Source organism: Micromys minutus (genome assembly GCF_963924665.1).
Source record: "Micromys minutus genome assembly, chromosome: 15".
In the NCBI taxonomy this organism is placed as follows: domain Eukaryota; kingdom Metazoa; phylum Chordata; class Mammalia; order Rodentia; family Muridae; genus Micromys; species Micromys minutus.
In genome coordinates, this window is record NC_137984.1 from 6,852,162 (window position 1) to 6,867,876 (window position 15,715).

At 43.3% G+C, this 15,715-nt stretch overlaps 1 protein-coding gene across 1 annotated transcript in view; it reads right to left on the reverse strand.

The window, feature by feature from the left end:
• Window positions 1-548: 548 nt before the first annotated feature.
• Window positions 549-15,715, reverse strand: part of TRMT11 (tRNA methyltransferase 11 homolog) — a 43,969-nt gene continuing 28,802 nt past the window's right edge. Inside the window, exons 12-13 of the mRNA XM_080929527.1 lie at window positions 11,403-11,523; window positions 549-1,027 (exon numbers count right to left, since the gene is read on the reverse strand). Coding sequence (XP_080785653.1) covers window positions 887-1,027; window positions 11,403-11,523 — 262 coding nt within the window. The 3' untranslated portion in view covers window positions 549-886. The remainder of the gene's footprint in view (window positions 1,028-11,402; window positions 11,524-15,715) is intronic.

Genomic DNA, 15,715 nt, shown 5'->3' on the forward strand with positions numbered 1-15,715 from the left:
AACAAAATAGGCCCTTGTTAGAAAGAAAGCATCCATTTACTGCCACCTCACTGAAGCAGAAAGCTATTAGCAGCTAGAATTAATGGGTACAGTGGTTTGCAGAGAAGGTATTTCCACGGTGGACACAATTAGACTCAGGAAAAGTTTTTCCTTCAAGAAAAATACAGCTTCTGTTTCAATGAGTACTGATTAGACTTAATGCCCTTACATGGCAGTCAGGAATCCGGGCTGTTGTTCTTGCTTTTAACTGTCAGTAACTTTCTCTCGGAAACATGGAACCAACAGTCAAGTTTTGGGAATGCAAGAGCAAACCCAAGGTGCAGACACCTTCAGAAGCACAGGGCCCCATGGAGGCCTTGGGGGCTGAATGTCCACAGTTCTCGAGCCTTAGTCTTCCTTGCCTTCTGCATGGCCTCGGTTACAACCAATATGGGATTTACGGTTAAACATTCACTTCCCTCACAGATCTCCATGAGACAAGAAATACTGAGAATCACATAACTTTTAGAAATCCCCAGTAAAGTTTATTGGTGTCAATGAAAACAGTTGCAACCAAAAGTCAAACCAAGCAAATTTGCAAAACAGGTAAATGATAAATCAATATTAATTGCTTACCATATATCTGGTAGATATAATATTTTCTTTGTAAAAAATATAAACACTTTGTCTGTATGTATGAGTCCCTGACACTTAACAAGGTTCAAAAGACATATACATCAAAATAGTCTCTAAAACAAAGACCACTTTGAAATTATTCAGTTTTGATCAATAGTAGTTATTTATATAAAAAGTGCAGATCTGAGCACGTTTTTTTAGATCGTGCACACAGCCGCATGAAAGCCGTTTATAAATCCTTTCATAAACTCCTCCGTCCTGACTGTCCATGTCAGAGGTTTCCCTCCCGGCTGCTTTTTTCTTCCTTGGCAATTCTTTTGGTCACACCACTGAAATATTTCTCACGGAAGGAATTGTGTCCTTGGTATGGCAGAAAATAGTCACTCAGCAGGTGTGAATACTCGTCCCGGCTCTGGAAGGATAGAAAATACAAAGTATAAAGACGTGTAAGCTATTTCTTTAGTTAGCCTCTCATAACCACACCCGTCAGCATACATTTGCTCAGCTTTACAGTGTGAAGACAGACCCTACATCTGCACCACACTTGGGAATTCCGGGTGACATCACCTCACCACACTGGGAAAAGAGTACATGGTCAGACTACAACTATCCTGTCATTCCCTGAAACCATCTGGGCTATGGATAATACCAAAGAAGCTTCTAGTAAAGGAAAGGGTATATACCAAGAAACTGTGCGGTTTGTAATGTCGTAAAATTACACAAAACTTCTAATGTTATCCATATTCCTTTAGCATAAGAGATCCCAACACAAGAGATGCAGAATCAGGGTGACCAGGGAGTTTCATAACTTAAGAGTTCACAATAAATATGGGCTGGAACTTGGATACCCACTGGCATTGAGAGTCGATCTGGGTTAGACTCAACTAACCCACACATTTTGGGTTAGATGGAGGACACGGACACTCCATCTCACAAACAATTTCAAGTAGAAATAGAAACCTAAGTATAAAGTTCTATTTCCTACACATTTCTTTACATTTACATTCAATTACACACAGACTTTTGGAAACTTACTGTAAGTTCATGTATCTCTTCACTGAGCGCTGCCTTGCTTTCCTCCTTGGCACAAGAATCAAATACTGCCTACAAGTCCCTGCAGCTCTGCCTTTCTGCCCCTTGTTCTCCTCACGGCTCCCATAGCCACATCGGACCTCTCAAACACACCTCGGTGGCCTGAATGAACACCCTACTGCACCTGTGCCGAGGACAGGCAGAGAACCGCAGGTCACCACAGTGCCCCCACTCTCCCCGGCTCCTAATAGGAACCTGTCAAGGGAGAAGATGAGAGGCAGACGCTGTGGAAAATGGGCTTCCTTCATGGAGCAAAGATCTAGCTGGCAAACAAGTCACCACTGGACTAATGGAGAAGAGTAAGGGAACCCGTGACACAATGCCGGTGGCCAAACTGAGTGCAGGCACGGGAGAGAATGTCATACCAGTATTCTGAACAATCAACATAGGCTCAAAAAAAAAAAAGAGCCCTGAGCAGCAGGGGCAGATATATTTTCCAAAGTGTCATAGAGACAAGGCAGCAAAAGCACCAGCTGTAGGATCATTGGCCATGGAAATCCCAGCTGCTGGGGAAGAGACACATGCTCCTCATATCCTGAGAACCAGAGATCTGTGCTGGGGAAACGCATCGGTCCTGTGCTCAATATCCACTTTCAAAACCAACTATCCCCAACTGTGAAACACAGCACTACAGAAACTCCTGGAGCCCCAAAGCTCCGAATTCCCTGAGCAGCCAAGGACCTGGCAGTCTTGTTTCGAGGTAAGCCAGAAGATGTACAGGGACTCTGGCTAAAATTCCTACCTGTGTGGGAATGTCCTAATTAAGAAAGGCACCTCATGGAACATCACCACATAGGAATGCCATGGAGAATGACGTCACCACAACTCAAAACGAACTGCAAACTCAATTTGTTTTCTTCTTCTCTCCTTTTCACGCTCACACGTGGGTGATGTCATTCAACTCTGCACACTGTCCACTTCCTCTGCTCCGTGCTCACCGCCTCATCTCCATCAGGGACAGCTGGAGGGGAGGCTCCTGCGCTTCTGTTTGACCGCAGCATCTCGAAGGTCAGAGGGCACTGTCCAGCAACACTCTTTTCTCCTCACTCACTCAAGCCTGCCTGGTGTTTGACATTTGGTTTCTAACCTTCCCATCCAAGCCCACCTACAGCGATCAATTACGGTATCGTTTATGTATTGCAGAACCACAATTCTGTACGGTTCTAAGAGCATGAACTACCACAAGCGTATGAAGTAAAACGTCACAGCTGGGAGCCGGCAAAAGTGAATGTGGGGTGGACAGTAAGGCCACACTGACTGCTTTAGGTAGTGACAATGTCAGTCAGAGTCAAGGAGAAACGAGCCTCCCTTGGGAGCCTGCTGTTTTCTCCTTAAATAAAACGTGCATCTGATTACACTAAATGTCTCCTGTCGTTTCTCAACCAGTAACTGCGCTCAGGAGGAAAACACAGAAACCAATAGCTCTCACACCTCTCACCTTTCAAAGACAATCAGCAACTGTAAACGTTACAGTAAAGAGGCAAGTTCATTCATAAAGGAACTAGTATGTATTTGTTATCAACTGGGTCTTGTCTAGGGTAATTATTCGGCGTCCTGCATTCTTTTCATCTGTGTTTTGGAGCTTGAACAATCTGCCACAAGGCACACAGCTGTGTGCTGCTTCCCAAGTCACACATCAAAGGCTCAACACTTTTTCCATTATTCTTGAGTCCTTTTTAAAAACTAGATGTTATATGAACACATATAGATGACTCAGTCAATTTCCTACATGGTAGATTAGTGGGTCCTTCAGAATGGAGCCTGACATTCAAAGGACATTCCTTCTGGAACAGCGACTTATGGTAGCACACACTCTAGGTCTCGGCTTTTAGTCAGAACCTCATAACCACTGTCCTATCAGAGTTGCTAATTCTAAACATACGCCATCTAGGAATGCTAACACACTTGCCAGAGGAGCCTCACAAGTCAGTGGCTCACTTTCATGCATACACCGCCCTCTGCTGGCTAACACAGATAGTTCACGGGATTTCCTGAGGCACACTGAAACCTTTTCCAGCTGTGAAGATTGTACACCTGCTTCATCTGCTCAGAGTCTTGGCCACTCAAAACACCTTCCATCTTCCGGCCCTCCTGCGGCCAGGATGGCCCCTCTAGAAGGTATTATCCTGTGTGCACTAAGAATGACTCACTTGAGAGATTCTCACTGTTAAGAGCTAGTTTTACAGAACCTCTAAATACAAGGACACGCATTAACTTATAAACTGCTTGTTTTACAAATTTTGGGGTGCTCCCCACCAAGGAGACGGGCCCAAGGGCCTCTACAGTCCTTCCACAGAAACCCAGCTGCCTCTAACTGTCGGCCAGGTTTAAGTCATCTTAGAAGTGGCAGGTTCCCATATGAGGTAATTATTTCTCCTACGTCACTAATGTCACTGACGTCTCCGAAGGGACAGGGTTTATACAAAACCAACGTTTTGTGGCAGATACTTAAACACAAACAACTTGTAAAACACATTCCATGAAAAGTGAAAACCGGCAAAGTCGTCATAGCAACGGAAGGGTGCTCCTCTCGTTTGTCAGCAAAGACTACAGGGCTGACACAGATCCTTGGTGTGTGAGGAAGAGCGAGCGGCAGGCAGAGGTTGAAATGTGAGTCGGGCCTCAGTTCAGCTCCAGGGTAATTACCCATGTCCGGCTTTTGTTTAGAAATCCTGCTCTCCTTATCAAAGCTCCTTACTGTTCTGCATCTGGTGCTGGACAGTAGTCATAGAAACCACTTGTGCTAAAGTCACACAACTATAAACAGCACTTGGCCATTTCCAAACCAAGGACAAGCAGGTCAAAAGTCTCTGTGGTGTTGTTCTTAATGGGAACACAGTAAAGGTGAAATCTTTACCCTGTGTCTTGTATCTGCATTCATTCAGCTCCTTATAAAATTAAATTTCAAGATATTGAGCTGCCTAAAGTCTATGGAAATACATTAAAATTCTATCTGGAGTCTCAAAATGATGGGTCATTAATAAATGAGGTTTGGGCATTTACCACTCAGAACCTAACATCTTTAGTGCACACTGAGCATTGTGGACAGCATGGTGCACACGGAGATCCAAAGGCACGAGTGTTCCCTGTGTGTATTCACTAAAGTTTATATCTCCATAAATGAAAGACTATCAAAGATTAGACTCGACACACAATTAACTAAACACTTTTGTATTTAACTGTACCTGTATACACGTGTATGCACATGTACCTGTATGCACGTAAACACTTCCACTTTAACTCTGAAGCAGTGCTGATCCTGTGCAACTTTATAAAATTTCCACAATTCATGTAAAGAATTAGTAAAGATGTATGTGTGTGTAAATAAAGACCAAAACCAGGCAAAACTGGTTTGAAGGATGTAAGGAATGACTACTGCAAAGGTCAGGGCAGTGTTTCACCTGCAGAAAGGCCATGTTCGTGACAATATTTTTTTTTTAATGGCCACAAGCTAGAGGTGTGTTTGGAATGCTGCACTCTGCAACCTTGACCTTGTAGTGCCTACATAAATGCACATCATAAGTTCTCATAAAATCTCAACAGTGGATTCTAGGAATCATACAGTGAAAAGAGGATACAAATTCAAATTTTAATCAGAAACACACAGAAGGATAATGTTAGGTTGAATATCCATGAGCGTAAAGGAAGAAGCCACACCGTAGAAATCCTATCAGCCACACAACAGCGAGAAAGGAAGCCCCTGAGGAATCTCTGCCGTTTCCCACACAGGCTCTGAGCCCCCGACGCTCCAGAGACCGAGTGGACTGCGTGTCTGCTCTGACCTGACTGCCTCCTTCCACATCCATTAGCCTGTGTTACAAGGTCCATACATCTCAACTTGTCACCCTTGCTGGAGCTGGTGACGAGCTGATTCTTCCTGGGTTCTCCGTTTGCTTATCAAAATCAGCTAACTGAAGAGAGATAAAAGAAAAAATGACAACCCTCTAAGATTTAAACCAAGCAAAAATAACTCAAGCAACAAAACAAATTGTTTTTGAGCTGAACTCAAACAGCATTTCATGGGGTATCACCATGTCCCTATCTGCCTTCTTGAGACATCAAGCCAAAACAAAATTTATATAAATATTCTGACTTGCCATGCAGAATATCTGAAAGGTCACCTTTTTCTCGCTCATGTATCATACTTGACAGTAATGGATATTGGACACTAGTTCTAGACTGAGTTTCTGTTCAATGACTGTATTCTTCTATAGTGTAATTCTACTCAATTTTTTAACAATAAGTGAGTTATCATCCACAAGACAAACATGGTGCATGATGCTCTCCTACGTGAAGATGATGTTGATGATGTTGATATATAAAGAACACCAGATTGGGCCCCACGGCCGCCTGCACATACATGGCATACTGACAGATACACGTGCACACAAATGGATGCATGCACATATACATGAACAAAAATAAGTTTTCAGAGAAAAGTCTGTTAAGTAGCTAGCTGCTCAAGGTATTTCATTTGGACCCCATGGATCTAGCAGAAACCACTGAATGCACACTGCTTTTAGGTAGCAAGCACTTAACCATTGTATGAAATCTATTTTAATCTAGAAATATCTAAAACTTAGAATCCTTTTATGCTTTGGAGATTTACTCAATACATTTTGCAAGAAGAAAAAAGAAAAAAAAATGTTTACTAGAGTTACCACAACTATACCCAGCACCATTAACTGTGTCAGTAATAATAAAGTTAACCCTGGTAAATTATTGCATTCTGTCATGGCACCCTGAGCACACTGGCTAAAAACAACAGGGGAAAGCAAAGAGAGTGTTCAACAGAAGCTAAGAATTCAATGCCTCAGGACATTTGCTCTCATCTATTTTGTGGTAGTGGGAATTAACTCTAGGTCTGGCACGGATGTGCAAGCATCCTGACACTAACCAGCACACCCAGAACTTTCACCTCAACATACCCTGGGGAGAAATACATCCTGTGAGGACGACGTGATGTAGGAAAGGTCAAATTTCAAGGACAAAGACCAGCTTTGTCTGCACTGCTGCTGTTCTCTATTCAGTTGTCAGAAGGCAGAGGGAAGGAAGGCTCTCATCTCTGACAGGAGGAAGTAAACTCAAGTCGATAAGAATGTTTATAAACAAATACTGAAAAAACCCTGGCACTTTATTCCCTGGGTCTCTAGAATAAATCAGTGAAGGTTACTAACAACAAAAAACAGGTCTCCTTACCAGGCATCTTCATAACACTGCCATGGTGATCAAGAACCACTTCACCATGTACTAGAAATGAAGGAGACTAAAACTGCAGCTAAGAATGTACAGACAAACATTCACATTCCCTAGACAATCTTCTAACATATTTCCTACACTTTAAATGGTGGGGGGGGGGGGGCCTTTTAACAATAGAACCTTCAGCAATGCATCCAGTAAACCCAACTAGAGAGTGAAGTTACACCCAACAAGTGACAAAGCAAGGTCACCACTATCTACGAAGTACAAAAGCCTACTATTAATAATATTGTTCCACCACCAAAGTCATCAGCATTGAGCAAGCTGAGAACCATACTGTTTGTGAGTCATGTGAGAACTGACAGTTCTATGATCCTAATGTCATCACAGCCACTCCTCATCAGGAATCAGAAGGCAGAAGGGAAACGGTGACTTAAATACTAACACCAGAGTATCACGTTAACAAGATATTAACTGTAAGTCCCACACTAGTTAAGACTTAAAATGTGAGCCTAGACTATATCAATGTGACCATTAGGAGGCATTTTCTTATTTAAAAAAAAGTTAGTTTCAGCCAGGTATGGTGGGGCAGTACTGGGAGGCAGAGGCAGGAGAGGTCTAAGTTGGAGGCCAGACTCATCAACATATGAGTTCCAGCACAGCCAGGGCTATACGGGACATTTCCATGTAGATCCCATGGAGACTCATCACTCAGGTTGCAAGTGCCCTCACCCACCGAGCTAGTTAGTTCTCAGATCTATGTAAATAGCTCGCTTTATCTTGTCTTCAGATGCATTCAAGTTGTGTGCTATAGAAATGCTAACTTGATTCTTACACTCATGTTTAACTTACTAGATTACATAATTACCACAATATTTCTACCTAGAATCGACGGCCCCAAGAACAGCACAGTAATTCTCGGTACACGGTAGCAACTCTACAACAGAAGCACTGAACACATCAACACCACCAGACAGAGGCATTAGAGTCAGAGGGGCCAGTACTGGTCAATGAGCTGCAACACTGGGGCTTCTGTGTGATTCAAAAGTGACATTTTTGAAGACTGTCATTGTGCCAATAAATACAGAAAGTGTAGGACCCCCTTCCGGGGACCCCCACTCGAGTCTCAGGACGCGGGGTTACTCAATGAAACACGAGAGACCTTTTGTTGCAAAAGCATGAGGTAGTTTAATGACGGGCCTGAGGCTCAAGAAAGCTGGGGGATTTTATAGGGCGGGGGTTGGGAGAGAGGGTTGGGGGCTGGGAAAAAGTACAAAGTTTACCCAACACCCACAGCAGTTAGGAAGTCAGGATACTCGGATGCTTTTCTAAGTCAGGATAACTGTGGTAAACATCTAATTTACATTTGAATAGACTCGAGAGGGCCTCATTTGACAGAGGACTCAGTTGTAAAAGAGCCAGGACAGGAATGTTTTAACACTGGGCTTAGCTGGGCATGCCTGGACTTGTTTTACAAAGTTCTCAGTCCTAGGCCTTTAAGCTCACAAACTAACCTTTTTTTGCCCCAACTTACAAGAGATTTTTTCTTTTTTTAGACCTTGAATTTAATTTCCTTTCAAAAGTACTCCAGAAGTTTCTCAATGTTCTAAACACCTAATGGTAAATCATCATACTTGGGAAAGGATTTGATTTCCACAAAAAATTATTGGCAAATTAAGCAGTACAAAATGTACTATTATACTGTTACTGTTGGGATTCTGTAAACCCCACCCCTCAGTTACCTAGCAACAGCCAGGTATACCCCACCCCTCAATTACCCAGCAGTGGCCAGGTATGCTCCGCCCCAGTGACCTGACACTATAAAAGGAGCTGCTTGACCCCTCCTCTCTCTCTTGGCCTCTCCTGCCCTGGTGCTCTTGCAGCCTCCCTCTTCCCTTCCCTTCCCCCCTCTCTCTCCCACGTGCTCATGGCCGGCCTCCACTCCTCTACTCCTCTACTTCTCTCTCTCTCTCTGCCTCTACCACCCTCTTAACTCTCCCATGACCTGAATAAACTCTATTCCGTACTATACTGTTGTGTGGCTGGTCCCTCAGGGAGGGGATTCCCAGCATGGACCTCCCAGGGGCATCTCCCTTGCCCCCAGGCCTCGCCGCACCTCCATGGGCCATATGCCCCCCACTCTCTTCATCCTTCCCCTAACATTGGTGCCGTGACTCGGATCGTTATCCTTTCACAACACTGGTGCCCTGTGACTTTTCCTTTCATTGGTGCCCCGTCATCTTTTCCTTACAGTTACTATAACATAACTGTTTAATACTGATATATCTTGATAAATAGAAGCACATAAATGTTTGAACACAATGAAAACTGCGCATCCCACAGTCTATCATCTGCATATGTCATGTAGGGAGATGAGGCTGCAACACGAGCAGCTAGTGGATTTTTCTAAACTACTACCCATGCATTCTCATCAGGTCACATGTACATGCATGTCATACACGCCATACACGCCATACACACCATACATACCATACACACCATACACACCATACATACCATACACACCATACACACCATAGACATCATACACGCCATACATACCATACACACCATACACACCATACACATCATACACGCCATACACACCATACACGCCATACATACCATACACACCATACACACCATAGACATCATACACGCCATACATACCATACACACCATACACGCCATACACACCATACACATCATACACGCCATACACGTCATACATACTGTTGGGATTCTGTAAACCCCACCCCTCAGTTACTTAGCAACAGCCAGGTATACCCCACTCCTCAATTACCCAGCAGTGGCCAGGTATGCTCTGCCCCAGTGACCTGACACTATAAAAGGAGCTGCTTGACCCCTCCTCTCTCTCTTGGCCTCTCTTGCTCTTGTGCTCTTGCAGCCTTGCTCTCCCTCTTCCCTTCCCTTCCCCCCTCTCTCCCACGTGCTCATGGCCGGCCTCTACTCCTCTACTTCTCTCTCTCTCTCTCTCTCTCTCTCTCTCTCTCTCTCTCTGCCTCTACCACCCTCTTAACTCTCCCATGACCTGAATAAACTCTATTCTGTACTATACCGTTGTGTGGCTGGTCCCTCAGGGGGAAGGGATTCCCAACATGGACCCCCCAGAGACATCTCCCTTGCCCTCAGGCCTCGCCACACCTCCATGGGCCATATGCCCCCCACTCTCTTCATCCTTTCCTTTCACATACCATACACGCCATACACACATACATGTCATACACATCATACATGTCATACACACCATACACGCCATACACAGCGATTGGATAACCATCAACTACTTACGTAGATGAATAGCTTACTTTCCTGAAAAGTCTTGATACTGGAGCCTGTTTTTTGAGGATAATTTATACCATGCTGAAAACTTTATAAAACATTATCTAGTAATAAAAATGATTAACTAAAATGCTTGCATTAAGCAGCAAAATGCAGTATTTTATAAAAATCTCTTTATAAGATATGGAGAGAGATTCAGATCTGTCAGTGTAAACCAAGTATTTCAGTGTAAATAATTAATTTGCTGATTGGCTCTAAATTAAAGATCAATAACAAATGGGGACAGGAGGAAGGGTGGAAACTGAGGGACTCAAGGGCAGCAAACAGATTAAGTCAGGACAGGAAAGACCTAGAATTAGGTAAATGTAAATTAGACAACAGTCGCATCACAAAAGGCGCAATCACCCTGCTCTGAGTGCTCTACACAGAGGGCTCCGGCCCAAAAGGCCAGTGCATTTGAGAGCCCAGTAGGACAGCAGAGGCCATTCATTCTGACATGTCACCGCAGCCTTGTTAAATGAGGTAGTACTCACATCACTCTAATCTGGATAGAAGGTAACACATGTCACTAAAACCTTTCTTTCTCAAATGTAAATGTAGTGGGGGGAGGAGAATACAAGAATGGATGAACAGGATTACTGATACTGCCTAATGGATTCGGAAATCCTGATTTTTTTCCTTACATAAAGAGTCACTGTCTTGACTAAAATCTGCCGGTAAGGTGGCTCAGCAGGTAAAGATGCTTGCTACACCTGATGCCCTAAGTTCAATCCCTAAAATCAACACGGTAGGAGAAAACCAAGTCCTTCAGGTGTCATGTGACCTCAACGAGCGCTGTGGTATATGTGTACATGTGCGCACGCCTGCACACACACACACACACACACACACACACACACTTTTATAATCGGTAAGTGCAAACCTTCAGTCTGCAGTCCAGAAGGTGTGTCTGTGCAATAGGAATCTAATAAAGCCCTAGGCATAGGTGAGCTTCTTCTGTTCCTCAATTCAGCCAACCACTCTCCTATTCCTACCACAGCCACAGCGGGTGCAAAGTTCAGTCTCTGCTTCTTCCTGAACTTACCTACGGTACTACACAACCACAATCAACACTAACATCTCCAAATCCTACTCCAGGAAAACTACTTAGAAAGATCTGGTTTTGATTCTTTAAAAACACAAAGGCAACTCACCTCAAATTCCTTCACCTTTTCCATCGTAATCAAGCGCCTTGCTGTGTGACTGGAAAGCTTCTGTTCACAGTTGCTAACGAGTCTCAGGCACGGGTGCCAAGGCACCATCTCCTCAGTGTACCTGAAGACAGGAAGCTGCGGTTAGGAACAATCAGTGGGGCTGCGGAGACCAATGCAGGCCATACACTCCACAGGCAGTCTGTTTACACTTTACAAACATTTTATAAGCACCAGCACCAGAAGATGTAGCTCAGTATTTTACCCCTGGAAGGGAAGAATACAAAGACAGACAGGGAGACAGTGAAAGAAAACAGACGCAGGGAGCAGGGAGCAGGGGAGGGAGGATATACGTGTATGTTTTTATGAAGAACAGCAAACAAAGCACAAAACTGCAAGATGATGATTGTGCCCTAAGGGTCCACAAGAGCGGAGTAGACAGAAGCACAGGTCACGGCAGTCCCTGACAGTCTAGATGAACATTCGTCTGGAGAGTTGTAGGAAGTCTAAAGTTATTCATAAAATAATTCAGACAGTTAAACACAAATAAAGCCTCCAGGGTGTGTCAGTGTCCTGAGGCCACGGCACGAGCAGAGATGAGCAATCCCTGCAGGGGAGGACAAAGCCCCAGTGATCGTGGGGGCACACTGGAGCAGAGAGAGGAGCAGCAGGGAGGGCCTGAGAGCACTACGGGCAGCCTTCAGTTTTCCTTTGCAAACCTTTATGCCTTTCTAGATCATCTCTGCACACATTTACGACATGGGCTGTCTTCAACCTCAGACTCGAAATGGGAACAGTAATGTCTCTCTGACCTTCAACCTCCTCAGCATCTCAGTCATAAGCTCAAAGCCTTCACCACTCACTCACCACGCGGCTACATTTCACTCCATTATCAGGGGAAGGAATTCTCAAGTCATTCTTGGCTATTCCATAGAGAACTTAAGACCAGTTTGGTTTTTCCTCATCTAAGATGTTTTTAGCACTTGCTCTACAGACAGAAATAATGTATTTCTCATAAAATTTGTCCATATCAAATTTAGAATCTCCATAGAAAATATTTATGACATGAAGAAATATGTTCTACATCATGACTGAGACTAAATTTAAAAAGCTCGTGCACAGAACAACCCATGGATCTCTAAAAGACTGTCATACTTGAGAAAGTACGCTTTTTCTACATAGGAATCCTACTTCTCACTGTGTGGCCTATGTTCCAACACTTTAAAGAAATTTAAAAACCTTCTATATACACTGGCCTGTGGCTTAAAAAGACATTTAAATATGCACAAATTTCTTATACTTAAGCCTCTTATAACTACAAAATAAAAAATATAAATCAAACTCATCTATAAAAGATATTTGTTAGTAATATTAAATGACATGAATAATGCTAATATTGCTCGAAGCTGCCAGTAACTAGCTTTCTTTTTGGAGTAGGACATGGTAGGCACAAACCACAGGATTTGTTTGATGGCATATAAAGATATTGGAGATACTTTTTTTGGATGCCCAACATTACCAAGAAACCTACTTTCTCACCAGCCTCTGACAGCCCTCTGTATCTGTGGACTGGCTGTAGAACACCTCCCTCCACATACAATAATCCAAGGAGACATCTGCATAACCTTTACACAATCTCCTGTGTTCTTTCAATTGTCTCTAGATTACTCAGAACATTCAACACAGACATAAACAGTACGTGATATACTGCACTGCTTTGGAAATGGTAAAAATGAGTTTGGGGTTTAGAACGTGGAAAACTATTATACCCCAAATTCCCTTTCTCACTGAAGATTGGTTGAATACAGATATAGAAACCACACGTAGGACTAACTCTATATATGAATGACCAAATCGATGGAAAACGTGTCCAAAATAATATTCTGAAATAACTGAATAGCAACTTAAAATCATTTTCAACGTATATGAAGTAGTCTATTCCGTATCAGTGGACTGTTCGCCGACTGTTAAATCTCTACTTTGCTTAGACAATTATAACAATACCTAACTCTACTTTTATTACCATTTCCCTGTAACTTAATTTACCCATTTAAAACTGAAATCAGCCCAAACCGGCAAACCACACAGATTTAGATCAGTGGCTGCTAAAGGCAGGGGAGGGGTGGCTTCACACGGGGTGGGGTGTGTGGGGTTCTTCAGGAGTCAATAGCAATGTTTACTGTGGGGTGGCTGTGTTTATAATGTTGGTTGCACAACCTTGTGGAACTAGTACAAACCCAGGAGAAGAGTGCAGAGTAGGAACCGCATGACTGGAAATGATGCCAGGAGAATCTCTGGAAGAAAAACTAGTCACACACAAGCCTCTAGCTTTTCCATGCATCTCTGCTCAGCCACTCTTCCTCCTGGAATAGTTTCAGTTCTTTCTAAATGTTATATATTTCACCTGCTACCTGAAAGGCAGGCTGTGAATTTACTGGACACTGTTTAAGAAACCATTCTTTCTTGTTTTCTAGATAAGGACAAGACGGTGTTCTCTTCCATAAACTTCACTGACTAAACTATGTTCCCAAAATCTTAATTTGAAACACGTTACTAAGTTTCTTGGCCACTGTTTTATTTTTTACGAGTCTCTGTGTGAATGTTTGCCATCTATGTGTGAGTTTCCTGAGGCCTCAGAAGGCCCAGAGCTGGAGGAACAAGCTAGTGATGAGCAGCCCAATGGAGGTTCTGGGAATGGACCTCAGGTCTGCTGGAAGAACATCAAACTCTCTTAACCGTTTAACCGTGGCTCCCACTCCCACACTTTATCTTAACTGACATTTGAAGATATGGTTATGGGATATAATATGTTTTGATATATATATATATATGTGTGTGTCATATTTTTCTTTATGTTTATTTCATGAGTATATACATGCATGTGCCACAAGACACCTGTGGAGCTTGGAGAACAACTTTCAGGAATTTTCTCCTACAGCATAGGTTCTGGGGCTCAGACTCTGGCTACCAGGCCTGTGCAACAAGCAAGCCACTGAGCCAGCTCGCTGGCCCTGCCAGTCTCACTTCTGGATTTCTATCTTCCACACAGAAAGTTTCTAGCCAGTTTCACAGTTCGCTGGCCAAAGGAAAGTAGATAAGAAAAGCCCCATGGGCCTGTGGAAGCTGAGCAAACAACTGAACTGACTGAGGAGCTGTGCAGCTCTGAGACAAATCTGTGGTCTGCTTCCGCTTCATGTCAGCCAGCAGAAGTTCTATCAAACCCACAGTTATCACAATGCAGCGAAGAGACTAAAGATCTAAAGAGTACGGGAGGATCTGGAAATAACTGATACAAATCAATCAGGGGAGTAAGTGCCACGGTATTCTTCCCACTTGAGCTAGCCACGGAGCTGGACGAAATCTATCCCTCGATGCAATGTTTACGAGAAAAACAAAGTAGCTGCATCCTATACATGGCACTGACGTCTAGTCGGGGTACGGTGGCCCGTCATCTGGTGATGCCATTGAGACTTCTCTCGTGTGTAAACATTTTAAGCTTCTTCAGTTTCTGTACGACCCTCAAACAGCCCTGTGTGGGTCGTTCCCCTCCACACACACCCCTTCCCTTTCTTCCGTATGCCTGTGCATTCCACCTCCTCTTCCTTGAGAGAGGCTGCCCCGCCTTCCCACTGTCTCACTCCACGCCTCATCTCTATGGTCACAGTCTGTAGCACGCCTACCAAATGCTTAAACGCTAGCATCCACCGATGGGAGAAAGCAGACGCTGTCTGTCTTTCAGGGTCTGGGTTACTTCAGTCAGGAAGATGTTTTCTAGTTCTGTCCATTTACTTACACATTTCATAATTTTATCTGAATAAAGTTCTGTTCTGTAAATATATCACAATTTTAGCCTTGTTTGGGCTTTTTTTTTTTTTTTTGTCTTACTGCCCTCCTTCATGTATATTACAGTTTCCAATTTTGTGTTTTATGATTTCCTATGCTTTCTTTCTTCCTTAATTTTTTTTAAAATGATAGTTTGTTTGCCTGATTGTTTTCTAGAGAGAAAGGGTGCTGTGGACATAGGTGAGAAAGATGGGGAGAACTTGGAGAAGAAAAATGGTGATTAGAAGATATTGTATAAAAAAAACCTTCCAATTTAAAAAAAAGAAAAGAAAAGAAAAGAAACTAATACCAAGTTTTATGGTGGTTTGAAACGTACTATGTAGCCCAGGCTGGGTCAATGCTGAGGTCCTGGGGCAGGAGGTTGAGTACTAAGACTGCAGCCATAGGCCACCATACCCAGCTTTGTCACTTTTAGCCCTGTAGCTATGAGCGTTTGGGCATTTTCCTTTGTATAAATTAGAAAAGTTGCTGAA